This window comes from Panthera pardus, unplaced genomic scaffold (assembly GCF_024362965.1).
Source record: "Panthera pardus isolate Hobbes unplaced genomic scaffold, ASM2436296v1 HiC_scaffold_10, whole genome shotgun sequence".
Classification (NCBI taxonomy): Eukaryota; Metazoa; Chordata; class Mammalia; order Carnivora; family Felidae; genus Panthera; species Panthera pardus.
In genome coordinates, this window is record NW_026526655.1 from 38,587,464 (window position 1) to 38,606,760 (window position 19,297).

The 19,297-nt window shown below is 39.9% G+C and overlaps 1 protein-coding gene across 8 annotated transcripts in view; it reads right to left on the reverse strand.

The window, feature by feature from the left end:
• Positions 1 to 18,770: 18,770 nt before the first annotated feature.
• CCDC150 (coiled-coil domain containing 150) overlaps positions 18,771 to 19,297 on the reverse strand; it is a 96,679-nt gene continuing 96,152 nt past the window's right edge. For 5 of the 8 annotated variants that reach the window (XM_019428325.2, XM_019428328.2, XM_053906690.1 and 2 more), the window contains one exon: positions 18,771 to 19,157. In XM_019428325.2, coding sequence (XP_019283870.2) covers positions 19,026 to 19,157 — 132 coding nt within the window. In that variant the 3' untranslated portion in view covers positions 18,771 to 19,025. The remainder of the gene's footprint in view (positions 19,158 to 19,297) is intronic. The other 3 variants (XM_019428327.2, XM_053906697.1, XM_019428326.2) reach the window with 2 other exon arrangements.

Sequence of the window (19,297 nt, forward strand, 5' to 3'; positions counted from 1 at the left end):
AGTTTAAGAGAGCCTTATGACATCAAAAATGTAACTGCTGAAATTAATGAAAAGATTGGGGAAATTGACTTTTAAAAAGAAAAAAGGGAAAGTTTAAGAGATAAGAAAATTTCAGATAAGGAAATTAAAGGCTACAAAACAATCTAAATGAGAAGTTCTTTGTGGCAGTTACCATATCTTATAAATTAATTTATTTTTTTAAATTTTTATTTATTTTTGAGACAGAGACAAGAGCATGAATGGGAGGGGGGGTGGTGGTCAGAGAGAGAGGGAGACACAGAATCCGAAGCAGGCTCCAGGCTCCGAGCTGTCAGCAAGGAGCCTGACGCAGGGCTCGAATTCAGGGACTGTGAAATCATGACCTGAGCCGAAGTCGGAAGCTCAACCAACTGAGCCACCCAGGCGCCCTTTATAAAGTCATTTACATTTCACGGTGTTTGGTTATAAGTAATTCCTATAGGAGGAACAAAGTCCTACAATGATTTTTTTTTAGTTTTATTTATTTGTTTTTTAGTAGGCTCTATGCCCAACATGGGGCTCCAACTCACAACTCCAAGGTCAAGAGTCCAGTGCTCTACTGAGTCAGCCAGGTATCCCCTGCAATGATTTTTTTATACGCAACACATTGCAGTATATTTCTATAATTTAGAAGTGTACTTCATCATTCATCATGCCAGCTTTTAACATTTTCCTCCAAAAAGTTTAAATTTATTTGAATAGAAAAAATTCAGTATTCTCTACATTTTGGCAATCACATCCAAAACTCTGTCCCTTTGCACTGCTCTCCGTCAGCATGGAAAGGGCAGCTGGAACCCTAACGTATGTTTCTCGTCCGTTTTTTGGCCTTGACCCAAAAAAATGTCTAGAAGATATCGGGGTAACCTCTTCCTGCACTAAAAGTTTCTAATGATACGCTGAAGATTGTACCCGGCATTTACCCTGTTTGTGGACTCAAGGTAAGCAAGCGTAGAATGCGAATTAGCACCGAATTAGCTGGCATTTCAGTAAAGAGAGTCAGGTGTTTATATTCAGCAAAAGGAGTTCAAACAAGTGAAGAGAGGAAAGAGAAAGCCAATAAACAGATCCCTCTGGCTCAACGCCCCACAGCTGCATAGGACAGGTGGAAGTCAGTTCTGATGCGAGTTCTAGGGCTGTCCGTTCCCTCTTTTCTCAAGCTAGTGTTGTAATGAAACAAGTTTTCTTATTGAAGCATATCTTCATAACTATAGACAGCTGAAAGAAGTATTTTTGTAATTACTTGCTTTACAGATTAGTTCTGTCTTGCTTGGACAGAGACTTGCTCAGTTTATGGTGTGAGTGAGGCTGATCCTGCACCTTCTCCATCTCAGGTGCTTTCCTGATTGGGAGAGAAAAGTAGAAGCTCTGACCACTAGAGGGGGTATGCTAGTCACAGAACTTCCCACCGCACGGAGGAAGGCTCGCGCTGGGAGCAGTCAGGACCACCTCCATCGGGCAATCCCCCAACAATGTGTAAGTTTTGTAGGATCTGATTTAACTCTCCCAGATGAAAAAGAAAAGATCTGTGTATAGTCAGAATTGCCGGATTGTAGGGCACCAGCACAGTTTTAATATGGGTACCAAGTTGCTCTCCCAGACGGCTTTACCAATTGTGTGGGGATACCTGTTTTCCCCAGGCCCAGTTCAAACATATTTTCTCCCCCGATTGATAGGTGGGAAATGGATGTTGCAGTTGCATACTGGTAAAGTTGAAACCTATCTTATATGCTTATAGACCTTTCAGAATACTTTTCTTCTTTGAATTGCTTTTGTTACATCCGTTGCCCATTAAAATTTTTTTTAAATGTTTATGTTTGAGAGAGAGAGAGACAGAGCATGAGCAGGGGAGGGGCAGAGAGAAAGGGAGACACAAAATCCCAAGCAGGCTCCAGGCTCTGAGCTGTCAGCACAGAGCCCGACGCGGGGCTCAAACTCACGAGCGGTGAGATCATGACCTGAGCTGAAGTCGGACATTTAACTGAGCCACACAGGCACCTCTCCTTTGCTCATTAAAAAAAACCAAAAAACAAAAAACATACTGGGTCCTATTTTTTTCTTATGGAATTGTAGGCACTCTTTATTTAATCTGGACTTAAGTCTTTGTCATTTGTTTTTCACTTTATGGTGTCTTTTCATAAATCTCAATTTTTTTTTAATAGCCAATATGAGACTTCAAAAGAAAGCGTTTAGCAAAGTAAGAAAGATCTTGGAAAATCAAGCAGAGTTCTTAGGAAGATCACAGCAGAAGGCAGACCAGCCCCATCTCCTTCTGGACAGAAACAAGGGAACAAAGAGTAGGACCACTGAGGTAGCCTGGGTGGAAAGTGAACAGGTTCTGGGCACAGAGAGTGGATTCTGGGGGGACAGAGAAGCAGCTAGAGAAAGAAATATGGCTAGACTTCTTAGAGACTGAGAGGCAGAGGTGGATTTTGAAGGATTTGCAAGGTTCTCCTTTGAGATGTTGTAAAGATTAAAAGTACAGAGAGGGTACGTGGTCCATGTGCTTGACTAATTAAGAGCTTCATATAGCAAACTTCTGGCTTTGCCTTACAACACAAATGACTCTAGTTTCATCATGAAGCCAGAAGTCTTCTCTAGAACGAATCAAGAACTTACTTACATGTTGTTAAAGGCACTAGAGGGGCACCTGGGTGGCTCAGTCGGTTGAGTGTCCCACTTTGGCTTAGGTCATGATCTCGTGGTTCGTGAGTTCAAGCCTCACATTGGGCTTGCTGCTTTCAGCCTGTCAGCAGAGCCCGCTTCAGATCCTTTGTCTCCCTTTCTCTGCCCCTCCCCCACTTGCACTCTCCCCAAAATAAATATTTTAAAAAATTAAAAAAAAAAAAAAGGCAGTGGAGATAGGCAGGGGTCAAGTAAGTCGTGACAGCTGTGGGTCAACTTCAGGTTATCTCAAGAGGCAAAAGAAACTCCTGAGATTTTTCATTTTTTAAAAAATATGTTGTTATTGGGGTGCCTGGCTGGCTCAGTCAGTGGAGCATGCAACCCTTGATCTCAGAGTTGTGAGTCCGAGCCCCTAGTTGGGTGTAGTGGTTACTTAAAAATAAAAACATGCAAATGTTAAGATCATGTGTCTATTTCTGTAAAAATGCCATTAGAATTTTGATAGGGATTGATTTCACTGGGTCTGTAGATGGCTTTGGGTAGTATGGATGGATATTTTAACAGTATTCTTCCAATCCATGGACATGGAATATCTTTCCATTTATTTGTGCTCTCTTCAATTTCTTTCATTAGCATCTTATAGTTTGCAGTATACAGGTCTTTCACCTCCTTGGTTAAGTTTTATTCTTTCTGATGCACTTTTAAATGGGATCACTTTCTTAATTTCTCTTTCTGATATTTTCAAATTAATATTTTTATCCTGCAACTTTACTGAATTTATTAGTTCTATTAGATTTCTAGTGGAGTCTTTAGGGCTTTTATATATATCATGTCATCTGTAAACAGTGACAGTTTTACCCCTTCCTTCCCAATTTGGATGCTCTTTCTTTTTTTAATGTTTATTTTATTTTTGAGAGAGAGACAGACAGAGAGAGAGGGAGACACAGAATCCGTAGCAGGCTCCAGGCTCTGAGCTGTCAGCACAGAACCGGACATGGGGCTCGAACTCATCAGCCATGAGATCATGACCTGAGCCAAAACAAAGAGACGCTTAACCAACTGAGCCACGCAGGTACCCCTGGATGCCTTTTATTTCTTGCCTAATTGCTCTGGCTAGGACTTCTAATACTATGTTGATTAAAAGAGGCAAGAATAAGTGTCCTTGTTTTATTTGCAATCTTAAAGAAAAAGCTTTCAGCTTTTTACTGTTGAGTATGATGCTAGCTGTACATTTGTCACATGTGGCTTTTATTATGTTGAGATGCATTCCCTCCATAACCTCTTTGTTGAAACTTTTATCATAAATGAAAGTTGAATTTTTTTTTTAATTTTTTTAACGTTTTTTTTTTATTTTATGAAAGTTGAATTTAAAAAAAAATTTTTTTACCGTTTATTTATTTTTGAGACAGAGAGAGACAGAGCATGAACGGGGGAGGGTCAGAGAGAGGGAGACACAGAATCTGAAACAGGCTCCAGGCTCTGAGCTGTCAGCACAGAGCCCGACACGGGGCTTGAACTCACAGACCGAGAGATCATGACCTGAGCTGAAGTCAGTCGCTTAACTGACTGAGCCACCCAGGCGCCCCAAAAGTTGAATTTTATCAAATGTTTTCCCTGCACATATTGAGATGATCATAAGATTTTTATCCTTCATTTCTTAATGTGGTGTATCACATTGACTTATTTGCAGATATTCAACCATCTTTGCATTCCTGGAATAAATCCCACTTGATTATGGGTTATGATCATTTTAAGGTATTGTTGAATTCAGTTTGCTAATATTTTGTTGAGGATTTTTGCATCTATGTTCATCAGAGATACTGGCCTGTAATTTTCTTGTGGAACTTTGTCTGGTTTTGGTGTCAGGGTAATGCTGGCCCCATAAAATGTGTACAGAAGACTACTTCCTCTTCTGTTTTTTGTTTGTTTGTTTGTTTGTTTGTTTTTTTAAGATCTTAAGAAAGATTGGTGTTAATTCTTTGAATGTTTAGTAGAATTCACCAGTGAAGCCATCTGATCCTGGACTTTAGTTTATTGAAAGGTATTCAGTTACTGATTTAATTTTCTTACTAGTATTGGTCTACTCAGATTTTTTATTTCTTCATGATTTAGTCTTGTATGTTTGTAGAATTTATTCATTTCTTCTAGATTGTCTAATTTGTTGGCATATAATTGTTCATAGTAGTTTCTTAGGATCCTTTGTATTTGTCGTATCAGTTGAAACAGCTCCTCTTTCATTTCTGAAAAATTTTATTATTTTTTTTTGAGTCTTTATCTTTTCAAAGAACCAGCTCTTAGGTTCATTGATCTTTTCCATTGGTCCTTTTTTAACTGTTTGATTTATTTCTGCTCTGATCTTTGTTTATATTCTTCCATGAACTTTGGGTTTGGTTTGTTCTCCTTTTTCTAGTTTTTGAGGTGTGATGTTAGGTTGTTTTGAGATTTTTCTTGTTTCTTGAGGTAGTCATTTATTATGAACTTCCTTTTTAGAACTTTTTTGCTGAATCCCATAAATTTTGGTGTGCTATTTCCATTTTCATTTGTCTCAAGGTATTTTATTTCTGTTGATTTCTTTGTTGACTCCTTGGTGGTTCTGTAGCATCTTTGCTAACTTCCACATATTTGTGAATTTTCCATTTTCCTTCTTGTAATGACTTATAGTGTCCTACCATTTGGTGGAAAAGATGCCTGATATTGTGTCAGTCCTCTTAAATAAATTAAGACCTGTTTTGTGGACTAACATGTGACCTATCCTGGAGAATATTCCATGTGTACTTCAGAAAAATGTATATTCTGTTGCTTTTAGATGGAATGTTCTATAAATATCAAGTCCATTTGGTCTAATGTGGGTTTTTTTTAATTTTTTTTAAACGTTTATCTATTTTTTGAGACAGAGACAGAGCATGAACAGGGAAGGGCCAGAGAGAGAGGGAGACACAATCTGAAGCAGGCTCCAGGCTCTGAGCTGTCAGCACAGAGCCTGACGCAGGGCTCGAACTCACAGGACGTGAGATCATGACCTGAGCCGAAGTCGGCCGCTTAACCGACTGAGCCACCCAGGTGCCCCCTAATGTGTTATTTGAGGCCAGTATTTCCTTACTGATTTTCTGATCTCCATTGATGTAAGTGGGATATTAAAATCCCCTACTATTTTTGTATTGCCAATTTCTTCCTTTTGGTCTCTTCATGTTTGCTATATATATTTAATGCTCCTATATTTAGGTGCATAAATACTTCCTCAGTATATCCTTTTTAGTGAGCTTGACCCCTTATTTTACAATGCTTTGTCTCTTACACAGTCTTTGTTTTAAAGTCTATTTTGTCTAATATCCATATAGCTACCCCAGCTTTCTTCTGGTTTCCATTTACATGGAGTGTCTTTGTTCATCCCCTCACTTTGTGTATTCTTACAGCTGAAGTGATTATCTTATAGGGAGCATATAGATGGGTCTTGTTTGTTTTTTAAATTCAACCACTTTTTTTTTCTTATTGGAGAATTTAGTCCATTTACATTGAAAGTAAGTATTGATAGGTACTGTTGGCCTTATTTACATTTTTGTTTTCTGGCTTTTTTGTAGTGTTTTTTTTTTTTTTTTTTTTTTTTTGGGCAGTGTTCTGGTTTTTCGTAGTTCTTTTTTGTTCTTTTTCTTCTCTTGGTCTCTTCCTTTGTGGTTTGATGATTTGCTTGGGTGGGATGCTTAGATTCCTTTTTCTCATTATCTTTCATGTATCTACCTGATGTTGTTTTGTGGTTACAATGAGGCTTATACATATAACAGTCTATTTTAAGTTGATTAGTTGTAACACATTCTAAATCTGTTTTTATCCACCCCCCCCCGCTACATTTTATGGTTTTGATGTCACATTTTACATGTTTTTATCCTTGTATCCATCAACTATTGTCATTTTAGTTATTTTTACTATTTTTTTCTTTTTATCTTTGTATTAGCTTTATAAGTGATTAATCCACTACCTTTACTATATATCTAACTTCAACAGTGTGAGTTACATTTTCATATGTTTTCTTGTTACTAATTAGCACCCCTTATTTTTTCAACTTAAAGTAGTCTGACATTTCTTGTAAGACTAATTTGGTGGTGAACTCCTTTAGCTTTTGTCTGTAAAACTCTTTATCGTTCCTCCTATTCTGATTAACTTTGCCAGGTAGATTGGAATTGCTTTTTTTCTTCTTCTAGCACTTTGAATATATTGTGGCACCCCCTTCAGGCCTGCAAAATTTCTTCCAAAAAAATCTGAGTTTTGGGGTATCTAGGTGGCTCAGTCAGTGAAGCATCTGACTTCAGCTCAGGACATGATCTTGCAGTTCATGGGAACAAGCCCCACATTGGGCTCTGTGCTGACAGCTCAGAGCCTGGAACCTGCTTTGGATTCTGTGTCTCCCTTTCTCTCTGTCCCTCCCCTGCGGGTGCTCTGTCTCCCTCTCAAAAATAAATAAAAACATTAAAAAAAAATCTGATAGTTTTATGGGGCTTCCCTTGTATGTAACAAGTTGTTTTTCTCTTGCTTTTAAAATTCTCCCCTTTTAACTTCTGAAATTTTAATTACGTGTCTCAGGTAGGTCTCTTTGGGTTCATCTTATTTGGAACTCTCGGATCTTCTGGGTCTAAATGTCTTGTTTTCTTCCTCAGGTTAGGGAACTTTTCAGCTTTATTTCTCCAAATGTTTCCTGCCACTTTCTCTCTTTCTTCTCCTTCTGGGATCTGTATAATATGAATATTAGTATGCTTAATGTTGTCCCTAAGTTCCTTAAAGCTATTTTTACTTTTTTTCATTGTTTTTCCTCTTTGTTGCTCTGATGGGGTAGTTATATTGCCCTGACTTAGAGTTAACTAATCCTTTCTTCTGCTCAAGTGGCCTGCCATTCAACCCCTTTACTGTGTTTGTCAGTAGTTACTGTATTCTTTTGCTCTGTGACTTCTATTTGGTATTTTCTTATATTTTTCTCTGTTCTGACTATTCATTTTTCCAGTTTTGGTGAACATCTTTTTTGTTTTTAATTTTTTTAGTGTTTATTTTTGAGAGAGAGAGAGAGAGAGACAGAATGTGAGTGGGGGAGGGTCAGAGAGAGAGGAAGACAGAATCCGAAGCAGGCTCCAGGCTCCGAGCTGTCAGCACAGAGCCCAGTGCAGGGCTCAAACTCACGAGGTGTAAGATCATGACCTGAGCCGAAGTTGGACACTTAACAGACTGAGCCACCCAGGCGCTCCGTGGTGAGCATCTTTATGATCATTACTTTGAGCTCTTTATCGGGTTAGTTACCTGTTTTATTATGTTTTTTTCCCTGAGGTTTCATCTTGTTCATTTGGAACATATTTCTTAATTTCCTCATTTGCTTCACTCTCTGTGTTGGTTTCTATGCAGTAGATGTAACAGCCACCTCTCTCAATTTTGAAGGAGTGGTCTCACGTAGGAGATGAACCTTATTGTTCATCCTTGCTGTAACTCTTATCTCTCAGACCTTTGTGCTTATTCCAGCAGCCTGTTTGTGCTTAATAGCTCCCAGTGGTTGAAGGTGTGCCCCTACTGTCAGTGTCCCAAAGGGGGTGTTATCTCAGTCAGCACCTATATACAGGCTGATTGGAAGTCAGATCCTCAGGCAGTGCATTTTAAAGTACCGCAAATGTATATAGTTGTGTGGGACCACAAGCATAAGCCCTGCTGTCCAGTACAGCCAGGTCCCCGGGCAGGAGTCACAAAGATGTGGGTGTAATACAAGGGTATAAACTCCTCTTTAGGAGATCCCAGCAAGCCGAAGTGAGGGAGGAGGGAGAGTGCCAAGACTGCATCCACTAGCTCTATTCCCTGACACCACTTCCACAGGCCCCCAGAAACGTGCCAGACCAGCAGCCTGCCCTTCAGCAGGCAAACTAAAGAGTTAAAGACAAGCAAACAAAAAAGCCAAAGCAGTTCATCACCTCAAACTAGCCTTACAAGAAATATTTAAGCTGAAAAGAAAGCTCCTGGACAAGTAAATAGGCATCTTAGAAAGGGTGGGGGTGTTTCAGCCTGCCATCTGAGCAGTGCTCTGGAAGGCATTTGGCCAAGAAGTGTCTCTCTGTTACAGTCCCACGGGTGCTCTGGAGTGTGGCAGAGGAAGAAAGTGAAGCTAGCGCATGCAGAGTGGGGGAGGGGGAAAGGACTGCCAGCCTTAACAAGGTAGAGAGGTGTGAAAATGGTGCTGGCCCGCATCTGTCCCCACAGAGTATCCCAGGACCCCCTGCCTCTCCTGCCCACTCTTTAGGATCAGCTATTCAATCTCACATAAAATCTGGGCTTCTCTGCTGGGCCCTGTGGTGAGTTTATGTGTGCCCCTTAAAAGCCTTTTCTCCTTTTGCTATAGCCTTTTGGATCTCATGGACGTGAGCCCCATTGGATTTCAAAGCCAGGTTTGGGGGGCTCATCTCTTGGGTACAGGTCTTAAAACTTGGGGTATGAAGCCTTTGCTTCTCAGGCAGAAGTTCCAAGCTTGTAAGTTCTCTCCGGATTATGGGTCACTGTGTCACAGGTGAGGCTTATGGTGAGACTGGGTCTCAGACTCCTACCCTCTTCATCGTGGTTTCTCATTTGCTTGATAAGAAGTTGCTCAGCTAGTTTTCAGGTCTTTTTCAGAAGAAATTGTTCCATCTGTAGCTGTAGATTCAGTGTGACCTTGGGAAGAGATGAGTTCAGGATCTTTGTACGTTACCATCTTGCACCACCTCCCTCACCTGTACTTTTTTTTTTTTTAATTTTATTAATGTTTTTTATTTATTTTTGAAGGAGAGAGAGAGAGAGAGAAAGAGCATAAGCAGGGGAGAACAGAAAGAGAGGGAGACACAGAATTCGAAGCAGGCTCCAAGCTCCAAGCTGTCAGCACAGAGCCCGATGTGGGGCTCGAACCCACGAACTGTGAGATCATGACTTGAGCCGAAGTCAGACGCTTAACTGACTGAGCCACCTAGGCGCCCCTCACCTGTACTTTTTTTTTTTAAAGCGCTTAGTCCTGTTTACTTATTTAACCATTGACCATCTGGTTTATCAAGATTCCATTATCCTTTAATGCCCTCCTGTGGCCCATACAGCAACTGTAGTCTACTTTTGTATTTCCCTTTCCTTTCTGTCGCTAAAAAATTTTTTTTTTAATTTTTTAAAGGTTTATTTATTTATTTATTTAGAGAGAGAGAGAGAGAGAGAGAGAGAGAGAATCCCAAGCAGACTCTGCACTGTCAGCACAGAGCCCGATGTGGAGCTCTAACTCACGAACCGTGAGATCAGGAACTGAGCTGAAACCAAGAGTTGGGTGCTTAACCCACTGAGCCACCCAGGTGCCCCCCACTCTCTGTCATTTTTGTATCTACTTTATCGTAATATGTGACATTTGTACATCAGTTTTCCACTCTTATCTTGACCTTTGCCTTATACATTGCTATACATAATTATATATTTTTAAAACTTCACCCCATCAATCCTTTGCCTGAAATTTTCTAATTTTTTTTTTTTAACGTTTATTTATTTTTGAGACAGAGAGAGACAGAGCATGAACGGGGGAGGGTCAGAGAGAGGGAGACACAGAATCTGAAACAGGCTCCAGGCTCTGAGCTGTCAGCACAGAGCCCGACATGGGGCTCGAACTCACGGACCTCGAGATCGTGACCTGAGCCGAAGTCGGCCGCTTAACTGAGCCACCCAGGCGCTCCCTTTGCCTGAAATTTTCAATTACTACTTAGTTGGATGAAGCTTCTTCTCTAACACAGGGGTTATGAAGATAAGGCCTGAAGGTCAAATCTGGCTCCTAATCTGGTTTGGTGTGGCTTATGAGCAAAGAATCCCCACCCCCACCTCCATACCACTTTAAAGAATTGTTAAAAACAACAACAACAACAACACGGGGCACCTGTGGCTCAGTTGGTTAAGCTTCTGACTTTGGCTTGGGTTATAATCTTGAGAGTTTTGAAAATTCAAGCCCCACATTGGGCTGTCTGCTGTCAACGCAGATCCCGCTTCAAATCCCCTGTCCCCTTCTATGCCCCTCCCCTGCTTGGTCTCTCTCTCAAAAGTGAATAAACACTCGGGCACCTGAGTGGCTCATTCAGTTAAGCGTTGGACTTCGGCTAGGGTCATGATCTCAGTTTGTGAGTTTGAGCCCCACGTCTGGCTCTGTGCCGACAGATCAGGGCTGGAGACTGCTTCAGATTCTGTATCTTTCTGCCCCTCCTCTGCTTGCACTCTCTCAAAAATGAATAAATGTTAAAAAAAAAAAAAAAGTAAATAAACATTAAAAAAAACCCAGTAATATGGTACATAAACTCTATCTGACCCTCACAGCCTCTAACCTTTACTGTCTCATCCTTACACAAAAAGTTGGCTGATCTCTGCTCTTGTAAATTCGTCAAGAAGGCCTAATGGATGCAGAATTCTCTAAGTTCTTATATGTTTATAACCATTTTTCTGTAGTTTTATTTATTCTATTTACCTTTTTGGGTGAACCTCCCCATTCCCAGGTGGGGGGCCTTGGAGAGGGGGGGCTGGGGATGGTTACACAACCAGGTGGGAGGGGCCCTGGAACAGGGAGGGGCTGGCCCACCCTCTGGCAATGGTAGCCTGGCTTCAAATCCAAGTTTCTGTAGTTTTGATAGTTGAAAACTGAATATAGAATCCTTGGTTCACACACATTCTTTGAGTTTTTAAAAAATGCCAATTGTGCTAATTTTTTGTTATTGCTGCTAGCACACACTTAGGGGCTTAAAATAATGCAAACTTGGGCTCAGTTGGTGGAGAGTGCAACTCTTGATCTTGGGGTTGTGAGTTCAAGCCCCACATTGGTGTAGAGCTTACTTTAAAAAATGAAAAATTAGAAAGTTAAAAAAAAAATACAAACTTACCTAACAGTTTCTGTGGGTTAGGAATCCAGGGCGGGGCTAGAATCTCAGGATTTCGAAGGCTGACACCAAGCTGTTGGCAGCACTGTGCTCCTTTATGGAGGTCTGGGGAAAGAACTACTTTGAAGCTTATTCTGGTTGTTAGCAGAAATCAGTTCTTGGCAGTCTTGGGACTGAAGTCTCCATTTTTCTGCTGGCTTCCAGCCAGGGCTGGGGCTCAGCTTGTAGAATGCACCTGCATTTCTTGCTACGCAGCCTTATTCTTCTAGCCAGCAGGGGCACAAAAAGTCTTCTTGTGCTTCAAATCGCAGACTTCCCCTTTTGCAACCAGTTGGGAGAAAATGGCTCTTAAAGGATTTATCTGATTAGGTCAGCTCTACAGGATAATTTCCTTCAAGTCAACTGTGACCTATAATCTAATCACGAGTGAGCTCCATCATTTTTAAAGTCCAAGAGATGATGCAGTTATGTCTACCTGAAGGTGGGACATCTTGGGCCCTATTTTAGAATTCTGCCAACCACACTGCTCCATTGTTGCCTTGCTTAGTGTGTTGGTTTATAAATGTGAGGCCAGTTTCTTTTGCCTTTGTAAGTTATTTGATCTTTTTGCCTGTACACTTTGAGAATACTTTCTTTGAAATCTATAGTTTTATTAGAATGTGTCTTGAAGTTGTTTTTTTTTTTTTTTTCCAGCTTCCTGGTGAATTATTTCAATATGTAGATTCAGATACACTTTTTTCTATTTTTGGAAAGTGTTTATGGGTTGTAGTTCTAAATATTGCTTCTGATCTACCCTTTTTTCTTCCATAAGGGCTCCAATTAACACAAATACTATTCCTTCTTTGTCCGTATTCCATTCTGTTACCTTTTCTCTGAACTTTTTTACTTTTATTATTTTGTTCAAGTTTATTTTGAGACAGAACAGGAGAGGGACAGGGAGAGAATCCTAAGCAGGTTCCATGCTATCAGTGTGGAGCCCAATGCAGGGCTTGATCCCACAAACCGTGACATCATGACTTGAGCCAAAATCAAGAGTCAGACACTCTAATGACTGAGCCACCATGGTGCCCCAGACTTTTTTAGTCCTTAATGCCATTTTCATTTCCTTGTTTTCCTGCCTTTCTTCAGTGTCTCTTACTTTGATCTGAATTGGTTCTCCCTTGGGCATCTTGTAACTTATTCTTCGTTTCTGAGATAATTTTGTCTTTTTCTTCCACTGTTCTAAGTGCAAACAACACTCTTCATTTCTCTGATTTTTGTCCATTTATGTCCTTAGTTTTTAAATTTGTTTCACAGTGGTTCTCATATCCTGAAAAGTTTGTCTTCAAAGTTGAAACATATTGAAGTTTCTTTTCCTTCATAAGGGTTTATTGGGAGAAATTTTCCTCAGTTGAGATGTAATTTTATTCCCGACTTTCTGCAGTACTCTGTATAGACTTAACTTTCCTCTTATTCACATTTGTGCTATTGGGTTGTTTTGCAATATTTCTAGTTTACTGAGCCCTCACTGGTCAGTATAGCAAAGTCCAGGTGCTTTTTCCAGGGTGTTGTGATTTGGTGGGGAGGTTTTTGTGTTGTGGGGAGGGTTATGAGTCCTTCAATTTTGTGCTTCTCTCTTTTTCTTATTGGTCCTAAAACTTCAATTTCTTTTCCCCTTAACAATCCAATTTCCAATAAGGTCTTTTCCTCTTTACCTTTTTTGTTCCCCTAGCAGATCCACATTTTGAAGAGTGCCCCTTTAAATCATGCCTGCACCTTTAAACCATGTATATTTAGATGGTTTAAATATACCTGTAGTTCATACTCTGATCTGCCTGGACACTTTTTTTTTTTTTTTTTTAGTATTTCCAGGTTTAGGATACATGTAGTCCTTGTGGTAACAGTGTCCAGTGAAACTGAGACCCTTTCACTAGCTTCCTTTTTCCATCTCCGTTTGCCTTTGTCTGTTACAAACCTTGTAGTGAGGTGGGGCAGAAGTGTGAGACAACACACACTGGGATCTGGTGATTTTTCTCATTTTACTTAGTTATTTTTAAAGATTTGACATTGTCTGCCTTCAAGTTACGCTGAGTGTGGTTTTATGTAGAATTCACCTTTCCTTTCTTGTTTCATATTGCTTGTGAAGGAAACATTAGGAGGTAGGTGACTAAGCAGCTGCCTCAAAGTCTCTATATAGGTTATTAAAGAATCCGTTTTAAAAGCTCGGGAAGAACCTGATAGCTTGTGTCTCCTATAAATGCTTTGAAGGAAAAGCAGTGTCAATATGAAAGGAATCTAGCAGCTACTCAGAGCTCTGTGTTAATGAAGTTCAGTAGTGACCGTGTTGGTGTATTTTCTCTGCTTACAATCTTAAGATTGTTGTGATAGACATTTACAGTTTTGACTTGACTTACCTCCGTTTCCCCGTTCTTCTAGGAACATCACTGAGATTTCCTTTGGGGAACTATTCTCAGTTTCAGAGATGGGCACATCTAGGCCTAGCCAATTAGTATATAATCTCTCTCTTAAGTGATAGTGATTAATTGAGGGTGGGCATGTGATCAGCCCATCCAAGGAGACTCAATCCTGGATTTATTAGAGCTCTAAGAAATCTCTGCTGGGTTGGTAAGCAGAAAATATTTCAGTCTGTTCTAGTCTTCTATATATTGTACATTGTTTCTGACCATTTATAAAAAGGCTTGCATTAACAAATGGTGTAGGATCCCTATTGCCCAAAGAAGTCCAAGGTGGAGAACATATGATGATGTAGACCAGTGTGAACATAAAGCCATCTTGCCCAATGAAATGAGATTGATCACGAGATAAGAGCCCAGAATAAATGCTCTTGAGAAGAGAGATGCCAAATACCATCAAAAAGTCAAATTTCTTAAATATTTTGCTCTTCTTTCAAATGGTATCCTGGGGCAGACCCAACAGCTGAAGTAAGGGCCTTGTCTTCTTTTTGTTCATGGGCTCATTATCTAAACTAAGGACTTTAATAAGAAAAACAATTGGAATAATTGAAAAACTAGGGACTTTAATAAGAAAAACAAGCTATTTTGGAAAACCAGTAATCTGTAGCTAGATGTCTCTAGAGAGCCTTAGAAAGTAAACAGGCTCTGGCTGTCTATCTAAAACAACTGGTCCTGAGATAAAAACAAGGCCCAATATCTTCTGTTAAGAACTGGAAGTCTTTGGTAAAGAAACTAGAGAAATTGCAAGCAAAAAGATCACTGAGCTAATAATTGCCCAGTGCTGGCTAAGAAGCTGAAGGACAACCATCTGAAGTCCAATGATGCCACCCTGGGGGAGACATTACTCCACAAGTCCGTGTCTTCCCTCTAAACTCCCAAGTGGAACAGAACAGTACTTGATATTACCGTTACCTACAATTAATCCTACTACTCTGAACATCAGATCCTTCAGACCCAAATTTTACAGTTGTCTAAGAAGCAAACAGATAAGCAAAATGACTTCTAGTGTGAGAGAGTATTATCTTATTAATGACTTTATGACAAAAGATGGTAATAAAAGGTAAAACTGAAAATGTATAGTAATTACAGAAGTTTGAGAGGCAATGAACTTTGCTTTCCTTTACTAAAACCACTCTGAAAAATGAGAACTTGGAACAATTGTGAGTCCTTTCCTAAGTCTCAACCTGTATCTGATTCTTTGGGATCACTGTCAGAGAAACAGTCCTTTTTTCTTTAGGACACAGAGATTTAACAGGTAGGATCTACTTCCAGATAAAATATGCTGTAGCCCATACACGTGATCAGATTAAAGCTGCTATGACATTAGGATATTTATGGTAGTCTCCAGAAATACCTCAAAGAATTGGAGCACCTGGCTGGCTCAGTTGGTACAGCGTGTGACTCTTGGGGTTGTATTGTATATTCGAACCCCATGTTGGGTGCAGAGATTAAAAATAAACTCTTAAAAAAAATTCAAAAAATCACCAAAGACATTTATATGTGGAATCTTAAACAATCAAACTCTTAGAAGCAGGGAGCAGAAAAGTGGTTGGCAATGACTGAAGGGTTGGGGAAATAGAAGTTGTTAAAGGATACTTTCAATTACAGGATGAGTAAGGTTTGAGGATCAAATGTATAATATGATGATTAGAGTTAACACTGTATTATATAATTGATATTTGCTGAGAATAAAAATGAAATGTCCTCATCAAAAATTATGTGAGGTGACAGATGGAATAATTTCACAATGTGTATCGAATCATTATGATGCTCACCCTCAATAACTTACAGTTTTGTCAATTATACCTTAATAAAGCTGCCCAAAACAAACAGCTATAGTGTCAGAATCCCCAAGGGCAAATGACTCCATAGACAGTTTACCTGGACCAAAGTCACAGTCCAGATGGGTTCTTCCTAGATTTTCACAAATCACTTTTTGTACTCACAAGAAAAGGTTAGGTCATGCTCTATGGGTGTTAACAACACAGCACAATTAATAGAACCATTGCTTATCCCTTAATTCAGGAGCCACAGCTCAGTCTCCTTGCTTTAGAACAACTGCAGTCATCAAAAAATTAAAACATCTTCAGATCTTGTATTGGAATCCCCTTTAAATCCAATGTTCCTACATGTAGTCAGTCTCTACTGCTAAAGGAAACCATCAGTTTTCTACTAGTTAATAATTATGAATTCTTTTCAATTTTTCTATTACCACCCATTGTTTTAATACTCTTTGAAAATATAGTTATGGTAACTATTTTCATGTCCTTGTTTGTCGCTTTTTTTTTTTTTTAATGTTTATGAGAGAGAGAGAACGAGAACAGAGAAGGGAGGGGCAGAGACAGAGGGAGACACAGAATCCGAAGCAGGCTCCAGGCTCTGAGATGTCAGCAGACCCCGACGGAGGGCTGGAACTGATGAACGGTGAGATCATGACCTGAGATGAAGTTGAACGCTCGACAGACTGAGCCACCCAGGCGGCCCACTGTCACATTTAACATCTGTTAATCTGGGTTAAATTTTCCTGCTGCTTTGGATTGGTACCACAAATTGTGATTTTTACCTTGATGGGTGCCACATATTTTTGTATTCCTCTAAATATCCTTAAGCTGTTTTGGAATGCAGTTACTTGGAATAGATCATTTGGGGTCTTGCATTTCAGATTCGCTGGGTAGGACTAGAGCAGTGTTCGCTGTAGGGCTACCTATTCTCTACTTCTGAGACAAGTATTCTTTAGTGTTCTCCACCCAATGCCCTGCAAATCATGATGTTTCTCATGCTGGCTGATGGAAGCTGGTATTTTGTGTGTGTGTGTGTGTGTGTGTGTGTGTGTGTGTGTGTGTTGGCCACTGTTAACTTAAACCCTTTTGGATGATTCTTACTCCAGCTTGAGGTGGTTTCCTCACATGCATGTGCTCAGCTAATACTCAAGAGGGCTTTCGGGACATCTCTGAAATTCTCCCTCTGTAGCACTCTCCTCTCCGGTATTCGGTCCTGGAACTCTAGCAGTCCTGGTCTCCCTGGACTCTGGCTCCTTAACTCAGGACCAGGTGCATGAACTGTCTGAAGGCTAGAAGGCGGGGTGATAGTAGGGTTCACCTCATTTGTTCCCTTTCTCTCAGGGAGTACTGTTCTTTGTTGCACAATGTCTGGTGTCTTACAAACCATTGGTTGATATTTTGTCTGTGTTTTGGTAGCTTCAGATGAAAGTACAGACCCACAATAGAACCTAGTATACAGCAGACCATTATAAAAGTACTATAGAAACACTTCAGCAAATTCATCACTCTAAACAGGCTGTTCTAAATATAGGTTTTACTAGAAATGATCACCAACCTAATGCTATAATTCACTTCTCCCAAGCTAAGGTTTAGTATAGCCAACCTAAAAAAATGACATAAGGTTACACTGACTTTATCAATAATGATACTCTTTGAGAACAAAACACAAGTGGAGAAAAATGTCCTTGCTCTGGATGAAGAAGATAAACATATTCTTGGTCAGTAACGGTCAATGTCATGACAACACTCAAGAACGGTGTATTTACAACCCAATAAGGTTGATCATCTCTCCTGCACAGTAATTGGGATCTTTTGTCCTATGAGGAATTCAGGACAAAGGAACTGTTCTGTGGGGTTCTTGCTTAGACTATTTCAAGATTGACTCTCTGGTACCTTAAAATAACTTTATCTTCTTATGAAGAGTCTAAAGGGATAAATTCTGTAGGAGTTAGATAACTTGGGGAGGCTTTTCCCAGCCTGCCAATCAGTGAACCCTCACCTCTGGAAGTCAGACACACAGAAATAGATGCATTCCAACAGGTGCCCCCTGAATGCCAGTTACCAACCTCACCCACATAACTACACTTCTACAGATAGTACCAACCCTCAAGGTCTCTGAAAGTCTTGCGATTCTTGAACTTCGTGTTTCCCCCAAACGTTATATAAGATCAGCAGTCTGCTCCGATCAGGGAGGACTCTGCCTGACCAACAGAGCTCTCCTTCAATTATTATGGCTTAGTTTAGGCTATAAATTCAGCTTTGTCTTTTTTATATCAGAAGAAGAATGGTAGGCTCTTCAACCTCTGAGAGTCTTATTAATGATATTCCCTCCAATTCACAATGCTCACTCAATTTAGGTCCTGATAGCATCATCAGTAGCTACCATTACTTGAACATGAATAAAGCCAGGTGCTATGGTAGCTGTTTATGTTAAGTCTGGATTACCTACTCTACCGCTCCCTATCTAAAATAAAAAATATACATATATATAAAGCTGAATTTATTGCTTACTATAGTAAGGAAGAGCTACATGGGCCAGGCATAGTCCTGGAGCAGAGCAGTCTGCTGTATACAATAATTTGATTTGTAAACATTTGAGGAAGTTATAAATACAATCTCTGAGATATCTAATATAAGAATAGAGCTGTAGGGGCGCCTGGATGGCTCAGTTGGTAGAACACATGACTCTTGATCTCTGGTTTGTGAGTTCAAACCCCACAATGGGTACAGAGCTTACTTAAAACAATTAAAAAAAATAAAGAAGAGAGATCTAATCCTACTAAAGATGTGCTGGTAATTACCCAGCATAAAAGGGTATTTTTTTTTTTTTTATGTGGAAAAGTTTTTACCATTTTCCAGGTGATCCCATTTTCAAGGATTATCTACTGGGTGTTAGACTAGGGGATTTTATCGAAACAAAATATCCTATCATTTAGTGGCTGTACATCTAGTACCTCACTAAATGCTTTTTGATAAAATGTACTTAGAAAAATAGACAAGTATCATACAACAGTAACTTCTATCTTACAACAAATTCATATAAATTTATTGGGTGGAAAATGGGGAAAGAGACAAAAAAGATGGGGTGGTTCTGTACTGATATCAGCAAGTTCCTGAAAGAATAAACTCAAGTCCAAAAATCTTCAGCCCACATCAAAGACTTGATGTTCTGATGACTGTGGAAAAGGCCAGCCCTGATTGCTGGGCTCTGGAAATCATGGTGGTGTAGCTATCGATGAAGAAGTGCCTCTGTCAAGGGCATCAATCTCTCTCTAGTTCAGAATGACATTTCTTGGGTGTAAGTCTAAGACGCTGTTTATTCTCCCACCGATGTAGAACAGACTGGCTGGATGCCACGTCATGCTTGTTACTTTGGTCCTGCTGGAAAGAAAACAGACCCGACACTGCAAAACTAACTGCATAGCTGAGGCCCTGTTTTGTCTTTACGAATATAATTTATTCATCAAGGTGAGTGGTTCTAATCTAGACAGGTTGGGAAATGTAGAACTTTTAAGAAAGAAATTTAATGCATTTGTTTTCTTTG